At 34.6% G+C, this 19,356-nt stretch overlaps 1 protein-coding gene across 4 annotated transcripts in view; it reads left to right on the top strand.

Moving 5' to 3' along the window:
- LOC150107818 (uncharacterized) overlaps positions 1–19,356 on the top strand; it is a 321,462-nt gene that overhangs the window by 251,497 nt on the left and 50,609 nt on the right. For all 4 annotated transcript variants that reach the window (XM_090392071.1, XM_090392070.1, XM_090392069.1 and 1 more), the window contains one exon: positions 7,634–7,732. In XM_090392071.1, coding sequence (XP_090248197.1) covers positions 7,634–7,732 — 99 coding nt within the window. The remainder of the gene's footprint in view (positions 1–7,633; positions 7,733–19,356) is intronic.

The raw sequence follows: 19,356 nt of genomic DNA, 5'->3' as shown, positions 1-19,356 counted from the left end.
ATTTATAGTGAAGATGGTAAATTAAATATGGAAATAGACAACAGAATCAACAAAGCTGGTATAGTAGGAAGTTGATTAAATAAATTTATGTGGAATAAGAGAGAAAGTAGTTGAATCACTAAATTAGCTGTATACAAGACAGTGTTCAACCCAATTTTAACTCATGGATCTGAGAGCTGGGTCAGAAGTAAAAAAATTTGATCAGAGACTAGAGACCTCAGATATGAGAGTCCTGAGAAAGATTAGGGGCATGAACAAGATGGTAACAAGCAGTGATAGCACAGTGGTAAAAAACACTCAACAGGCATACAGTCAGGATTACATATCCATACTTGAAGTAGAAAAAGTCATCAAAGGCTTTAAATGTGGAAAGGCAGCAGGAGTAGATGATACTCGATCAGAAATGCTGAAGTATGGTGGTATAAAAGTCTTAACAGTGGCTGCACTGCATAGTTCAGAAGGCCTGGACAGAGGGACAAATTTCTGATGATTGGAGTACAGCCCTAATAGTACTCATATATAAAAAGGGAAATAAAACCGAATGTGAGAATTACAGAGGTATTTCCCTACTGAGTCTTTCTGGCAAGATTTATGCCAATATACTTGAGAAACGGTTGAGAAGAATTGTGGAAGAAAAGCTTGGTGAAGAACAAGCTGGATTCATGCCGAATAGAGACTGTCAGGATCAGATCTTCACTTTATGACAAATAGTCGAGAAAGTGTTAAATTGTGAATGAAACTACGTTGTGTAATTTATTTTTTTCATTCACATTTAACATTGCTTATTATGTATTAATCATGATTTGTATAAAAATTATTTATTATTCCTTAATTTAGGATTACTATTTAAATATTTATTCTAAACTTAACCTACTATTAATTTATTAAGCAATAATATGTGCAGAATTTATAATAACTAAAATATATAAGATGTAACGAAAAGTATTATTATAATTAATTCTATACGTAACGAAAAGGCTGATTAAGTAGCTCAAATATTCTGTTTATTCTTATTTGTGAAAATTTAACGTTATGTAATCACTCATGTAGTAGTAGAGCATTGTATTATATTAGCGAAATGTTTGCGTTCATTTGTTGTCATGGAGATGCATGAAATAAACAAGCACAAGTCGAAGAGAGCGTGACCTTCGGACTGAAAGGAGAAGAAAAATAATAGAAGATTTTTAATTAGAGAGAAGAGAGGAAGCTTTTGCGGAGCGGAAAGGAAGGTAGGATACAAGCAAAGGAAGTGGAAGAAAATTTATGTTCTCTAGGGCAGAAATTCATGAGAATAGTGTTTAGAAGTGAGCCAGAACATAGTGAATCATATACTTAGCTGCAAGTGAAGTGAGCTGTGTTGAAAAGGAAAATTAATGCCGTAACCGGATAAGTAAAGAACTGGACATTCAATGGAAAATTCTGATTAGTTCCAGTTAGTCTAGGATTACGTCTAAATTCTATGTTGCCCTGAGAAGAATTATATTGAAATTAACTAGTTTGAGAAAAGTAAACAAGGAGAATTATCAGTGCCTTGTTGATGTGCCTTTTTTTTTTAAATAGTGAATCGCGATTAACAGTAGTTCAGCTAAATCGTTGGAGAATCTTTATTAATGTGTTCTGCTAACGTAAATAAGTTAATTTATAGGTGTGCTCACAATCAATTATTGTATTGAAGATTGTATCTGGTAAGAGTAGTCATACTTGTTTGTTTATTCTAACATTAACATATCTTCGAAGTTCAAAGTCCGAAATAAGATTGCTTGGAATATTGTCTACCTTGATTAGTGCTTCCTGTGAATTTTAAACATTAAGTACAGCTAATAGATATGTGGAGACTGTTTAAATAAGAAGTTTCGTTTTATTAACTTGAGTTAAGAAAGCTTGTGATTTTGAAACTGAATTGTATGTGAAAGTTTAGAACATTGAATTGGCATGAGTGACTTAGCAAGATGTATTAAGTTGATTGTATTGTTTCATTTTAAAGCAGAATTCTTGTATTTGTTATATATATCTTATATTAAATGGTTTATTTTGTTAATCTAAATATTGTGTTTGCCTGAATTCCTTTTTATTGCACCGTTCATAAATATTCGAATCTTGCAGGAACCCCGAGTGGAATAGTAAATCATTCAGCCTAAATAAATGAGGAGACTGCTAACTTAATTAAAAATTGATCCTACTATTTTATATAGACTAATCTAAGAATAGGGTGGCGCATTATAATTATAAATTTCCCTATTTTTTGGATTGGTGATCAATTTGCAATTAGTTGTTATATTGATAAGTGTGACTCGAACCAAGATGGCGGATTTAGAACATTATATGAAAATAGAACGTCACGACAAAAGCATGGGAATATAACAAAGATCTGTATTTAAGTTTTGTCGATCTGGAAAAGGCATATGAGAAGGTGCCAAGAGAGAAGCTATTCAATATGCTACAGTTATATGGTGTCAATGGGACATTATAGCAAGCCATACTTAGTCTGTATTTGAGTTGTAAGTCAGCAGTTAGAATCGAAGGATGTACAGGAAGATGGTTTAATGTAAAATCTGGTGTGAGACAAGGATGTACATTATCCCCTTTGTTATTCATTATCTATATGGATCACATTATGAAGGGAAGTGGTATTAATCATGATATCAGAATTGGAGATGTTAATGTCAGCTCTTTGCTTTATGCAGATGATGTTATACTTCTAAATAAATCCACTACAAGTCTGCAAGATTCTCTGACTAAATTGAATAACTGTTGTAATAGATATGGTATGAAGGTCAGGATTAAAAAGACGAAGACAATGAAAATAGGTAGAATTGTTGAAAATATCAACTGTGCTGTAACCGGGGAACCTGTGGAACAAGTAAAACATTTCAGCTACTTAGGCACGATTTTTAGTGAAGATGGTAAATTAAATATGGAAATAGACAACAGAATCAACAAAGCTGGTATGGTAGGCAGTCAATTGAATAAATTCATATGGAATAAGAGAGAAATTAGTCAGAACACCAAATTAGCTGTATACAAGACAGTGTTCAAACCAGTTTTAACTTATGGATCTGAGAGCTGGATCAGAAGTAAAATGGTTATAAATATAGAGACCGCACTCATATCTGCGGTCTCTAGTCTTGACCAAAGACTAGAAACCGCAGATATGAAGGTCCTGAGAAAGATCAGTGGCATGAACAGATGGCATGAATGGCAATATGATATTAAAAATGAGAATATTAGGAATGAACTTGAGACATTGTCAGCATCCAGAAATGCGTTAGCAGAGCTAATCTAAGGTGGTATGGTCACTTAAACAGAAATGGCGAGGAAAGATTAACAAATCGGTACACAATAAATAATTGAAAAAACTCACGTTGAAAGATTATTTATTAGTATAATTTTCACCTGTGTGTCACCAGGCATCCTCAGTACATTAAGCTCAAAATTAAACACTAACTGACAATTCCAAAAAGCGCCACTTAAGTAGCTGGTGTAAGATAACTAAAAAGGTCAATAACTTTCCAAAAAAAAAAAAAAAATTAATATAATAAAAAGTTAGGAAAGATTAGCTGATTTTTAAAGTACTATCTCCCATAAAGGGGACAGACGTAAGCCGTCGGATCTGTTTAAGGTAGGAGAATGAAGTAGAGTTTCACATGTTTCTTTGTAAAGGCGTTCCATGAGAAACTGACTTTTGTGAAGAATTCTTGTCTTTCTCCAATGAACTCTATGTCTAGTGAAGATGGCATGTTCAGAAAGTCCAGACTTTTCAGGATTAAAGTATTCAATATAAGATTGGTGTTCTTCTAGCCGAATAGAGGCAGATCTTTCCGTTTGTCCGAAATAAGATAATCCACAAGAGCACGGAATCTGGTAGACACCTGGATGATTAAGATGCGGAAGCTTGTCCTTAGGAGAAGTGAGAAAGGTGGAGATTTTTCTAAACAGTCGAAAGGCAACAAAAATATTCAGTGGTTTTAAAACTTTTGCTATACGTTCACTGATGCCTTGTACATAAGGGATAATAATGCGCGTTATTTCCTCTGTGTTTGAAGAGGAAGACATATTAAAACTACTCAAAGTTCTTTCAATGAAGCAATTCTTATAACCATTAGATAGAAAGGAAGAAGTTATGTATTGTAGTTCTTTCTGTAAAAGATCATCTGTAGAAAAAAGGAGTGGGCCCGATGAACCAGTGTTTTAATAGTTCCTGCCTTTTGACTGGGATGGTGATGAGATTCCGCATGGATATAATGGCCTGTATGAGTCTTCTTTCTATAAACTGAGAAATGTAGGTTACCATCTGGTTGGCGAAGAATTAGAAGATCTAAAAAGGCTAACTGCTTATTTGATTCTATTTCTAGGGTAAACTTAATCCTAGGATGAAATGCGTTTAACTTAGTGAGAAACTGTTGAAGTTCATCAGAAGAGCCATTCCATACAGCAAAAATGTCATCGACATATCTGAACCAATGCGTAGGTCTGGGAGAAATATTGTCAAAGATACGTTGTTCAAAATGTTCCATAAAGAAATTGGAGATAGCAGGAGAAAGAGGATTACCCATTGCTGTTCCTTCAATTTGTTGATACAACTTATTTTTAAAGGAAAAATAACCAGAATTTATTACAAAATCAAATACGTTTACAATGTCCGAAGGAAATTCCTGTTGTAGTAATTCAATACTTTCCGAAAGAGGCACATTTGTAAATAAAGAAACAACATCTAAACTGATCATGATATCAGAAACATCCAAATGAAGATCTGAAATTTTATTTTTGAAATCCAAAGTATTTTTTATATAAGTATCAGTTCTTCTAGTTGAAGAGGAGAGTAAATTAGATAAAAATTTTGAGATTTTGTAAGTGGGGCACCCTATATTTCATCTTCATTTGGACGTTTCTGATATCATGATCAGTTTAGATGCTGTTTCTTTATTTACGAATGTGCCTCTTGCGGAAAGTATTGAATTACTACAACAGGAATTTCCATACATGGGGGGGGGGGGGGGCTGCCCACCCCCCTATGGTTGTCCAAATATTGAGTCCAAAATATTCATTCCCAATTTTCAATAAATCTTTTCTGTGTGTAATGTAATTTCATGAAGTTTTTCTATGAAAAAAAAGTTTTTTTTAAAAATTAATTACTTAGATACATTAATCAAAGTTAAATCGCAAACTATTAAAAACTAAATATAGATTAGTCCACCATTGACCATACTTGACAAATATTTTAAAAAATACATATCTTGCAAAGTATGTAATTTCAGAGTACTTTTCATGTTCTTTATATGCAGAAATTTGAATTGTCAAACAGAATGACAAGATTATCATGGTTTGAAAATAAGTTTTTTTAAGAAAAATAAATATAACAGTATGGTTTGAAATGAAACCCATCAAAAATACCAGAAAATAATTAAACTTCTGTATCCTACTAAGAGTAAGAATTAAAGAAAAGCAGTTAATATGAGCATTTACAGAAAGCTATTGAAAAAGCATTTTCAAATTCTCAAAAATTATAGAAGGAAAGAGACTTTGAGACTTCTCCAGGACCTCTTGATTTTCCTGGAGAAAGATCAAAAAGGAGATGGATAGGAAACATACATAGAGCTATCATAATGCATTCACTATCTCCACACACCTAGGCAATGCATTTGGATTACCTATTACTCTTCATCCAAAAAGTTTACCCATCTCCCCCACTCACATCCTCCTTATCCAGCTTCCAGCTTGTCCTCCCTGTCCCTTCAACCATTACTAACTTATACATTATCTAACAATAATTATCTGGCCACTCCTGTTATTTGAAGTTATGGAACATTCCAGGTTCGTTAATAACATAAAAACCAGTGTACAGATAGTAGGCAAATAGGAAGCAGTATTTCATCATAGCAGTTGAATACAGGTGGTATGGCGACACAACATGAACTCCGTGACTTTGAGAGAGGTGTCATTGGTGGCTGTCTCATTGGTGGCTTGTCCATATGTGGCATTGTGCTCAACTGGAGCATCTAAAATCAACTGTTGGCAGTGTGATCAACAAATGGAGACATTCTGGCATCACTAGCACAGGAAAACACCCAAGGAGGCCACTGAAAATGACTGACAGGGACAGGAGCGTGTTAAAATGAGTATTTCATCATAGCAGTTGAATACAGGTGGTATGGCGACACAACATGAACTCCGTGACTTTGAGAGAGGTGTCATTGGTGGCTTGTCCATATGTGGCATTGTGCTCAACTGGAGCATCTAAAATCAACTGTTGGCAGTGTGATCAACAAATGGAGACATTCTGGCATCACTAGCACAGGAAAACACCCAAGGAGGCCACTGAAAATGACTGACAGGGACAGGAGCGTGTTAAAATGGGTGGCATGCAAAAACTAGCAACAATCAGCACAGACCATCCATGATTAGTTTCAGAGTGCCAGTAACACCATGGTGAGCACTAATACTGTACGAAAAGAACTCCATTTACTGGGTTTCCATGGATGAGCAGTGGCACACAAGCTGAACATCACAACAACGAACAAGGCAGCTTGTCTGGTCTGGTGCAAAGAGCATGGGAACTGGACAATTGACCAGTGGAAAATAGTACTCTGGAGCGATGCATAAGGGTTCACATATTTCCAGTCTGATGGCTGGGTGTGGCTGCAGACTGGAAACAGGTTTACATGTTTCCAGTCTGCAGCCTGGTGAACGTTTGTTACCACAATGTGTTGTACTCACAATAAAGTTTGGTGGTGGAAGAGTAATGGTGTGGAGTGTTTAGTGGGACCACTGGTCATTGTCCGTGGTTCCATGAAGGCAGCTCAGTACCTTGATATTCTGAATAATCAGGTGCTGCTTACACTGGGAAATTTTTATGGAATGGATCTATGTTACTATTAAGATGGCAATGCCCCATGCCACAAAGCTGCAGCTGTTATGGAAGGGTATGAAGAGATGGCTGTTAAACAACCACCTTGCCTGTGCAGAGTCCTGACCTCACTGCTTTGAACACCTGTGAGATAAATTGGAGCAGCAATTGAGTTCCAGAGCAGCACATCCTCGATCTGTCACTGAACTCGGTGCTGCTTTGATAGAGGAATGGAGACAAATTCCACCCGATGTCTGCCACACATTGGTGGAAAGCCTCTCTCAAAGTGTGCAGGAGGTGATCCAAGTGTGGACATACATACCTGATATTAGGGTTTGCCTGCTGGTATCAGTTATAAATTGCTAAAGTGTCTGGACAATTATTGGTAGATAGTGTATATCTCAATCGTATTCCTTCCCCCCTTTCCTCCTCCTATGCACTTCTAGACTTACATTTGAGGGGAAGAGAATTACATTCTCTTCCCTCAATCTGTCTTCATACTCAACATTCCGGAGGCCAGAAACTAGCTTTCAATCTTCTCTTTTAGCATAGGATAGTGTGATTATTACCTTGACTCTGAATGTCCAGTGCTTTTAAGTTTTCACAGATTTTGCTTTTGCATGCATGTAATAGTTACCAATATGTTATAATTGCTTTTAATTGCAACAAAACTGCATACAGATAATTTTGTTACAGTTTAGCAATGCTAAGATATAATAATATATATCTAATTCATTTTAATTCACGAATATTTTCTTATGTATAATATCTAGTTGTTCTCTTTTCTAGAAAGTATTAATGCAGATTGTACAGGAACTATGCAAACGACCATCACTTAATAAGTGTGGTTTTGACATGCCAACAGTGTACATTCCTAATCCTAGTAAGGTATGCATTTTATTTAAATTTATTAATTTAATCTTTGCATTGACTATGGTGGGTAATAATACAAAATATTGAAATTGTACAGATTAATGGGTTCAAGGAGTGGTAAGGTAGACTTTGTATTTCCTAAAAACGACCTCCCACGATGAGTCTTTTGACTCCATGGAGGCCTGGGTAATAATAATAAAGGTGACATGAAAACGGGAGAAAAAGATACCCTTGAAATATGGATATCTTTGTGATAAGTAATGTGATAAGTAGAAATACAATATTGCTATATAAAATCAAGTTGAAAGGTAAAGATCTGGATCAGCAATATTCTCTTGGCATTTAAGTTCTCATTTAATTGTAATTCCTTTTTCTTAAAGGAGATGAAATTTTGAAATGAAGACATTTGTGCACTGTGATGATGATTGACTGTAACTCTAAACATAACTGCACTTGTTTAAATCTAGTAACAGAACAAATGCAGTGTTTTCTGTTTCTACACAGGCTGTAAAATAGTATGCTTGTTGTATCGAGGAGTACTCATCATAGCCAACATCTTTGGCTGTTACTTTATACTGGTATAAAGATTAGAGCATAGAATACTATGAAATTCTTGTACTAATATAAAATGAGTAAATCATGCTGGATAGTTTACCAACAGGAAGATAAGACCTACCTTTGAATTGCTTTGGCAATGAGTTGGTATAATTGCCTCTTTCTGTTCTTTAAACATTGGGAAGGCAGTTGAACACAGACTTAAACTTATATAATAGTACCAAAGTGTAGATTGAATAGAAGGTAAAAATAATGCCATGCTGCAAGAATGATGAATATACTGGTTTTTAAAAAAGGTCCAAAGATGAAGTTGATGGGTGAACAATATAAAATGGATTAGAAGTGAACATAAAACCTAAAAATTGTATATCATAAATACAGTTACGCCTCAAGTTACGTAAGTAATGCGTTCCGTAAATCTTTACATAACTTGAATTTTACGCAAGTCAAATTTGTAAATTACATTCATACAATAAAATGTTCAGTAGCTACTCATACCACTGTCTTACATTAATTTTTTTTTTTTTTTGCCAATAATCAGATATTTTATTTTCCATTTCTAATATTTTTCATTTTTGGGGTGATTAAATAAAATTCAATTATAAAAAAATGTATCAATTGTATTTGAATAATATACATACTGTAAATATGCAAGTATGAAAAATACATAATATAAAAGAATATAAAAACAAACTGAAATATTCACTTTTCAAATAAAAAAAATGTCTTGTGACGGCTAAGTTGGCTATTCTAAGGAATGATATCAGGCCCAGCCTCTTCTTGGTAATAATTGTGCCTTTCAACGCTACCGCACCTTTCGTGCTTTCAACAGCGTGAACTTTATCCTTCAATATTGTATTCACTGTCGAAATAGGTCTATTTATTTCCCGAGCTATTGATTGTTGATAGAATTTTCCCATCTTCATACATACAAATTATTTTCAACATTTCTTCTAAAGTAATTGCAGACCTTTGTTTTTTAGATTTATTACCAGAGCATTCAGTTTTGTGTTTGCATTCCATTTTAAGGGTAAAAAAAACAACAACGAGAAACTAGCAGTGATAACCAGTGACTGAGCTAACCCTGCAAGGCATCTACTCCTGTACTGCAATAAAGTTGTCAAAGATGCACCTGCGCAAAGCCGCAAACGTGTTCATACGCGCTAGTAGATTTATTACATAACTGCGAATTCACGCAAGTTGCATGTTACGTAACTCAGGGTGTAACTGTAGTTATGATAATAATAATATAAAAAAAACTTACTGTATGAATGATGCAATGAAATGAAATGATTTGTGGTATGATTTGAGCATAGTGTTCCTATGCTCTAATTATACCACAAGGTGAAGCCAACAAGGTTTGACTATGTAGGGTGCTCCTTAATACAACACACACACACTGTTTTACCAACTATTTATAATTGTTTATGAAACCTTTAACTGCATTTTTAGTATTAAGAATATTCCTGTCTAATTTGGATAATTTAATTGGAGTGATTTTATTTGGTTTACTAATTAACAAGAAAAACCATGATTTAATCTAGTTACAATATATTATACTGTGTACTACATTTAAAATTTATTTTTATCTATTAAAGATATAAAACCAGTAGAAATTTATTTTAGTTGATGTCTGTATCCTAAAATTTTTTATAGTATTAGTATTACTTCCAAGACTCCATAGAGTCCAAAGACTCATTACAGGAAGTCAAACACTTGCCGATTACAGTAATTATTCATACCTTGCCTTAATGTTCGAGCATTCGCCATCCACTCCAGCAATGAATTCCACTCATTCACCATGCAAAAAATCTCCTTTTCACTTCCTTTAAATTTAGCCCTTTCAAAGTAATTCTTAGCTTTGTTAGTAATTATTTTGTGGACATCAGTGTAGACTGATGACATATATGATGATAGGCTAATTATATAGATCCTACAGTGTTTAATTTTTTTATTCTTGCACACCTTTAAGTTTAGCTATCACTACTTTATAAGTAATGATCAGATCCTTTATCAGCTTCTTGCCTTGCTTTAACAACTAAGACTAAGCTTTTAAAACTATCCTTGATTATAATTCTGGAGGTTGTTGAAGAAGCTCAGAAATGGAGGAAAAAGTGCTGTAAAAGGAATTAGAGATGATAATACAGAGGCAGATAACAAAAATGGTTTCAGGACTGCACAATATGAGTTATGAGGATCGACTTAGGGGATGTGGACTATAGAGTTTGGTGAATAGAAGGAGAGGTGATATGATCGAGACTCTTAAACTGTTCAGAAGAAGTTACAGGGTAGACACTGGAGAGTTCTTTCACTTGGTGGAACGGCGGGAAGGAGTGATGACAAGGGGCTATCCCTGGAAGTTACAAAAGGAGGCTGTGCGCAAGAGGGTGAGGAGTGGTTTCTTTGCGTGGAGGATGGTTGAACCTTGAAATGCATTGCCTGAGGGAGTGGTTGGAGTGGGGACGGTTAATGGGTTCAAGGAGTGGTAAGGTAGACTTTGTATTTCTAAAAACGACCTCCCATGATGAGTCTTTTGACTCCATGGAGGCCTGGGTAATAATAATAATAAAGGTGACATGAAAACGGGAGAAAAAGATACCCTTGAAATATGGAGTAATTACTTCGAAAAATTGCTAAATGAAACAAGCAGTGATGACAGCACAGTGGTAAAAAACACTAACCAGGCATGCTGTCAGGAATACATATACATACTTGAAGTAGAAAAGCCATCAAAAGCCTGAAATGTGGAAAGGCAGCAGGAGTAGATGATATTCGACCAGAAATGCTCAGGTATGAAGGTATAAAAGTCTTACAGTGACTGTACTGCATAGTTCAGAAGGGTTGGACAGAGGGACGGATTCCAGATGATTGGAGTAGAGCTCTAATAGTACCCATATATAAAAAGGGAAATAAAACTGAATGTGAGAATTACAGAGGTATTTCCCTACTGAGTGTTCCTGGCAAGATCTATGCAAGTATACTTGAGAAACGGTTGAGAAGAATTGTGGAAGAAAAGCTTGGTGAAGAACAAGCTGGATTCAGGTGAACTAGAGGCTGTCAGGATCAGATTTTCACTTTACGACAGATAGTTGAGAAATCATGGGAATATAACAAAGATCTGTATATAAGTTTTGTAGATCTGGTAAAGTCATATGACAAGGTGCCAAGAGAGAAGCTATTCAAAACGCTACAGTTATATGGTGTTAATGGGACATTATATCAAGCAATACTTTGTCTTTATTTGAGTTGTAAGTCAGCAGTTAGAATTGAAGGAAGTAAAGGAAGGTGATTTAATGTTAAATCTGGTGTGAGACAAGGATGTACATTATCCCCTCTGTTGTTCATTATCTATATGGATCACATTATGAAGGAAAGTGGTATTAAACCTGATATCAAAATTGGAGATATTAATCTCAGCTCTTTGCTTTATGCAGATAATGTTATACGTCTAAATAAATCCACTACAAGTCTGCAAGATTCCCTGACTAAATTGAATAACTTTTGTATTAGATATGGTATGAAGGTCAGCATTAAAAAGACAAAGACATTGAAAATATCAACTTCATTGTGTGAATGGAGAACCTATAGAACAAGTAAAATATTTCAGTTACTTGGACACGATTTTTAGCGAAGATGGTAAATTAAATATGGAAATATACAAAATAATCAACAAAGCTGGTATGGTAGGAAGTCAACTGAATAAATTTATATGGAATAAGAGAGAAACTAGCCAAAACACTAAATTAGCTGTATACAAGACAGTGTTCAAACCAATTTTAACTTATGGATCTGAGAGCTGGGTCAGAAGTAAAACATTTGACTAAAGACTGCAGATATGAGAGTCCTGAGAAAGATTAGGGGCATGAACAGATGGCATCAATGGCAATATCATATTAAAAACGAGGATATTAGGAAAGTACTTGATATTAGCAGAACTAATCTCAGGTGGTATGGTCACTTAAGCAGAATGGGAGAGGAAAGATTAGCAAAACAAGTGTTTTCTGCTAGGTTGGCAGGAAAAAGACCCAGAGGAAGACCAAGATATAGGTGGATTGATATAGTAAAAAGTGACTTAGAAGACAGAAATATAAGACCTGATAATATTGGAATCTTGACAGGTAACAGGCTGATTTCTAGGAAAATTGTAGATAGGAAGTTAGTAATGATGTAAACTTTTCATGTAGTACTATGATATCCTGTACACTCCTTGAAAGTATATATCAGGAATTTGATGATGATGATTGATTATAATGATCAGTTTGGTTTTTGTTTTTTACCATCTGGTCATATCCAGGTCTTTTTTTGTTATTTAAATAAATTTCCTCCTTTGTTGTGATGTGCCATCCAGTCGTTTTTGATTCTTGGTGATCCTGTGAACAAAGGCTCTCCATCCCACTCGGTCTCTTTTCCTTTCTTACAGTAATTGTAAGTTCAAGTTGGTAAGTTCTTTTTGTTTTTTTCCATCCAACTCTTTTGTGGTCTTCCTCTTCTTCTCATTCCTTCACTCTTCCCCAACATAACTGCCTTTTCCAATGATTCATCAGCTCACATGATATGTCCAAAGTACATCAACTTCTGTGTGGCGATCATCACCTCCAAGGAGCATTCTGTCTTTATATTCTCTAAAATCTTCTTATTGGTCATTCTTGTATTGCATGGGAATATTGTCTCCTTCACACCCATCATTCAAATGTCTCTCTTCTTAATAATTCAGCTTTCATATTCATGCATCACTACTGGAAATTCCATTGCTTTGACAATTCTAACTTTTGTGGCCTTACTCACACCTTTAATTTTCATAATTTTTGTCAGGTGTAACATAGCTTTTATTTCCCATGACTGCCATTCTTTTAATTTGATCTTCACATTTGCCATCCTTTCTTATTCTGCACCCCAGAAAATCATAACTTTCAACAATTTCGATTTTATCTCCCTCTATTATAAATTAATTTAAATTGCCAGAAGCCATCACTTTTGTTTTGCTGATGTTTCAATTAAGCCCAGCTTTGTTACTTTCCATCATTACCAATAGAATCAACCACTCCAGATCTTCCTTTGTTTCTGCTATGAGAGTTGTATCTTCTGCATATCTTAAATTATTTTTCTACCACCAATCTTAATTCCAGCTGGATCTTTGTCTAAATCAGCCATTCTCATAATATATTCACTATAAATATTAAATAGGTAGGGTGACAGTATATAACCATTCTGTACCCCTTTTTACCACTCATTCAAACACTGTCTGTTTCTCCATTTTACTTGAAGCTCCTTGGTTGTCATATAGCTCTCTTATTAGGAGAATTAGATGATCAGGTATTCTCATTGATCTCATTACAATCCACAGTCTGTTATGATCTATGCACTCAAAGCTTTCTTATAATCAGTAAAACAGGTGAATAGTTCTGAAACTCTCTTGTTCTTTGTGTTTGCTCTTTGATCTCTATTTCCTGTTCTTGTGACATTTTTCTATTCACATATGGCTGCAACTTGTGTTGGATCACTTTCAGCATAACTTTATTTGCATGTGAAGTTAAAGTGATGGTTCTATAATTCTCACAGTCTCTGGAATTTGATTTTTTTTGGAATTGGGATGAATACTGATGTTTTTCAATCTCTAAGCCAGTATATTTTCTTCCAAACCTGTTGACAAATTTCATCTATATATTCACTACTTCATTCCCAGCTACTCGCAATAATTCCACTGACACACCATCAGCTCCAGGAGCTTTTCCTTTTGGTAGCTGTTCCATTGCTGTTATCACTTCACGTTTCATTATCATGGGCTCCTCAACAAATTCTTTCCTTTCAACCTCGATATAGTTATCTTTCTTGTACAAATCCTCTACATTCTCTTTCCGTCTTTATTTCATTGCTTTTTTTTCTTCTTCCATCAGGCATTTTTCTGAAGGACTTTTTAAAAATTCCTAATCTAGGGATAAACTTCCCTGTAACATTTTTTTTTTCTAAACAGATCTCTTGTTCTATATATAACATTGCTTTCTTCAATTTCCTTGCACCTTTTGTTCAGATGTTTTCCTTATCTTTCCTAGCCTGTCTTTGGAAATCTGCACTTAGTTGCCTAACCCTTTCTTTGTTTATCTGAAATTTCTTTTTCTTCATTCTGCTGCTATTTGAATAGTTTTTTTGGACAACCGTTTAGTCTTTCTTTCTTGTTGCTTTACTTAGTTTACTTTTCTGGTTCTATGAATGTACATTTTGTTTCTTCTCATAGTTCTTCTAATATTCCTCCTGTCTTTTCTAAACTTTTTAATTTCCTTCTGACTTCTACTTTAAATGCTTCATTTATAGGATTTAAATCAAATCTGATACCATTCTTTTGTTTCTTCTTAGCTCTTAATTTCAATTTAACTTCAGCAATCAATAATTCATGATCTGTCCCACAGTCTGCACCAGGTAGTGTTTTTCATTTTAGACAAATTAGGGAGACTACAACCTTGTTAGAAATAATTACTTTAATTTCCCTACGTTGTCTGAGACTAATTGATTAATTTTTTTCCAAGTAAGTTGTTAGGTTTAAAATAACAGTGGCACTGTTATTTGTGTGTCCGGTTTCACCTATATATAGGGCAGATTACAGGTACAATAAATCTAGCTGATAAAGCTGCCACTCTTATTTTAAACTGAACAACTTACTTGGAAAAAAATGAATCAATTAGTTGTCTGACAACAGCACCTATCAACTTGTTAACCCAACTAATCAAATAAAAAAAAAATAAATAAATAAAAAACAGGAAAAATTACTAAAATCAGTCACTTCTTGGCCAAATATGTAGTTAAAAAACTACTTCTGCATTATGCTTGTTTCCCCGAGAATTTACAGTTTATCCAAGATTCACAAGCAGAACATACTGCTCTGGCCGATAGTTGAAGGTAAAGACAGCCCCAATTATCCTCTAGCCAAAAAATTAGCGTCCACACTCAATGAGCTGGTAGGTCATTCCCCTTCCTATATTAAAAACACACAACATTTTGTAAACAAAATTAAAGCCATCACACTGGAAAAAGTGATTTCTTAATCAGTTTTGACATCTCTGCCCTTTTCACAAATGTCCCAATCAGTGACACAATTTCTCTTTTACAGGACAAATTTCCACCAGATATCACAACCCTCTTTGCACATGTACTGTGTTCTGGCTATTTTGTGTTGCAAAACACTTTCTACCTGCAAAAAGAAGGCACAGCCATGGGCTCACTGTTATCCCCCCAAATTGCTAAATTTTATATGGAAGCTTTTGAGCAACATGCTCTAGATTCCTTTACTTTAAAACCCAAAGTCTGGCTTAGATAGGTTGATGATGTTTTCACTATCTGTTCCCATGGCCACCAGACATTAGATGCTTTCCTCAGCCACCTAAACAAACAACAGAAACCCACACAATTCAAAAATTGAGATTGAAAGTCAGAACGTATTTCCTTTTCCAGATATACTTGTCACCTGTCATCCTTCTGGCAGGCTTTCCTTCACTGTTTACCAGAAGCATACACATACTGGCCAATATATACACATAAACTCCTACCACCACCTAACACAAAAACTAAGTGTCATTAACACACTAAAAAACAACAGAGCTTTGAAGATTGGCTCCAGTGAACAAGCACTTAAAGATGAATTAAAAGTTATCAGCAATACCTTCTTGATAAATGGCTATAGCCAAAATATTCTAAAAAAAATTCTTCAAGACCTCACTTAAAAAGAAAAATAAACTCGATTACAATAAAACTGTAACCATTCCATTCATTAAAGGTATATCAGATAAAATAAAGAGAATATTACAGAAATACAACCTTAAAGCCACCTTTAAATTTCCTGCAAAATTAAAGAACTTATTCAACTCCTTCACTGGTCCACCTTGGAGTATACCATATTCAGCACCTGTAATTTGCCCTATATAGGTGAAGCAGGACATGCAATTCCTATCTGAAAAAAAGGAACATAAACAGCACATTAAATTTAATAACTAGTAAATCCAGTCTTTCTGACCATGCCCTGAATACTCTACATAGAATTGACTGGAAACGCACCTGTTGTTTACATCACACCAAAACGAGGTATGGGCATAAATTTAAGGAGGACTGTGAAATTCTTATCAACCACCTTAATCTTAACAATAATGATGATCTAAAAATCCCAAGAATATGGAAGGCAAATATTCTACCCACATAACCTTTTCGTCCAAGAGTTAATTATAAATAGGACTGCAAGTAATCCAGGATCTTAACTCTAATATATAACCCTAATAATATATATAAGATAACTCTCGTGTTAAATTAGGACACCAAATAAAACTAAATATATGAATTTGATCTCTGATAATGTTATAAATAGAATATAGCTTTGATGTAGGTTTTTTTTTTTTTCAATAGAGGTCAGGCCAGTAGAATAATGGCTGATCAAATCATTGTCTCTGGCATACTGTTTGAAATGTCACATGGCTTTTCTCTGTGTGTGTGTGTGTGTGTGTGTGTACTCCAAACGATGACCTTAATATGAAGATCAAAATGTCGGGAAATTAAAGTAATTATTTCTAACACAGTTGTAATCTCCATAATTTGTCTAAAATGAATGCTGATCATGAAGGAACACTAAAAGAAAGGGAGTGTTTTTGCTGCTTGGATAGCACTCCTCCACCTTCTGCTGACATGCTGTCTAGTTTCTGTATTCTCCATTAGGTGAAGTTCATGCGTACAATCTTCTTTTATGTTGTTGAGAGCAAGTGTTTGCAATAAAGCAACTGTTCTCAAGACAAAACTCCAACATTCTTTCTCCTGCTTCGTTCCTCAGTCCTAAACCAAATTTTCCAGATGCCTTGTCCTTCTTTTTCACCATGCATTCCAGTTGCCAAATATCAAGAGAAAATCTGTTTTATCAATACTGTATACTACTTGTTGCAAGCTGCTGTAAAATTCTTCTACCTCATCATTACTTGAATGTGTAGTAGCGCATACACCTATATGAGTGTAACATCCACTGGGTATGCCTTTATTGTGATTAGAATTATTCTATTGGACATTGGGTTATAACTCAAAATGTATTTTCTTCTAACTATATGTGCTATGCCATTTCTTCAAAGGTTTTCATATCCAGAGTAATACATCATGAAATGATTGGTATCAAGGTGACCCATTCCTGTCCATTTCAGTTCACTGATTCCTAAAATATTAACTCAAGTTCTTTTCATTTCTTTCTTTACCAGTTCCAGTTTTCCTTGATACATGCTTCTTACATTCCATGTTTCTATTTTATGTAAATCAATAAAGCAGAGGCGTCTTCCTCTGAGATTAACTTCCTCCTAACATAAGATTATTCATTTTACAAAATGCTAACAGTAAATCATCATTCTTATTTCTTTGATTACATGTTTCCTTACCTATTGCTCTGTCATCTTCATTATTTCTTTTGTGTTCTCCTTTGTGACTTTATTATTATTAACAGAGACTTAAAGGGAGACAGGTATTCATTGAGGAAGGCCACATATCACCTTCACTCACAACCTCCAAAGGCAGTCCATTCCAATCATGCACTATTCTATGAGAAAAAAAATCTAGCTCTTATTCCTTCTTCACTGCATTCCTTCTCAACTTCCATGGACGCCTTCTCATCCTCTTCCCGTCCTCCATAAAATGAAAAATTTGATTTACAAGCATCCTGTATGACCTTTTCAGAAGTATAAGTCTCAATCATATCACCTTTCTTTCTTCTGTTTACTTCTGCAGTCTACGAATTCTCAATCAGGCTTCATAATCTGTATTCCACATCACAGTACCATCTTTAACACACACACACACACACACACACACACACACTCTCTCTCTCTCCCCCCCCACTTTACCAACATCACCATAAAAACCAGACCTGTGCACAACAGTCCAAGTGAGGTTGTATCATGGCCTTGTAAAGAGGCAAAATGATTTCCTTAAACTTACGTGTTAAAGTTTGCTTCAGCATTGTAATTGTCCTCTGAGTAGCATTTGCAATCTTTGCTATATATGGTCTGTGATCTTTAACTTTGTATCCACTAAAACTCCAAGATCCCTAGCTTGATTAATTTCTTCTACCATAATCCCAGTATTATAATATGCCATCCTCTTATCTATAGTAATATTTTATAATTCAATTCCATATTCTTCAATTTATGTAACTATATAATTTATGTCTTCCATGTGGTATCCTGTCAAAAATCTTAGCAGAGTCTAAAAGCATCGTGGTTTATCCATTCCTCTTGTAAACCCATGCAAAATATAGATTCTCTGTCAACCCATTTCTGTATATGAGCCCTTACTAAGGATTGATCAGATCTTAAAGTAAACACAAGTAGTTAAAAATGCAGGCCATGAAAACTAGAAAGATATACAAACTTCCAGACTATCAAATCAGCATATGCTCTTAGAGAATGTTATTTTTGAAAAGAATATGTGTTAAATGTTGTCAGCATGGTAAAATGTTTTGACGACTGTTGAGTCGTCAAAACATTTTAATCCTTTTCTAAGCTAAACTTAGAAAAGGAGGAAATGCACAAAAGAATGAAAGATAATATAAACATTCGGGATATTTTGCATGTTAGAAGCAGTTGCTTGGAAAAATCATAATAAGAATTTATAATTTCTTATCGATCTTATAAAAAGGCCATGTTACATTGATGTTCAACAGCTAAAATTTAAAGATATAAAAACACATCTAACACCTTTTCATTTTGAAAAGGAAGTAGGTGGCTCTCTTTTTTTTGACTTTGAAACTGCTTCCATCTCTTGTCATCACTAATGGTTGAATGCATTCCAGTAATTTGCCAGAAGAGAGGCAGTGTTTCATTGTACTAACTAGTGTTTATTTGAGTACATTCTGAAGTGTGTTTTGTGATCAGTTATGCAAAAACATCGATGTCTCCATTGTTATTTTTCTTCTCATGTGGTATTAGACGTTGAAAGGTTTTTCACTTGGTTATACTATAAATTAAAGATGCCAAGAAATTATGTTCTTGGTTTAATTCTTTATCTAAATGTAAACAAACCAAGTTTATGCATGAAGCATCTTCATGACTGGCCTACTTGTATATAGACAAGTCTGG

Source organism: Typopeltis vanoorti, chromosome 4 (genome assembly GCF_054136105.1).
Source record: "Typopeltis vanoorti isolate ZY-2024b chromosome 4, IOZ_Tvanoo_1.0, whole genome shotgun sequence".
NCBI classification, from domain to species: domain Eukaryota; kingdom Metazoa; phylum Arthropoda; class Arachnida; order Uropygi; family Thelyphonidae; genus Typopeltis; species Typopeltis vanoorti.
The sequence above is the reverse complement of the archived record's forward strand: the minus strand, read 5'-3'. Positions and strand labels throughout refer to the sequence as shown.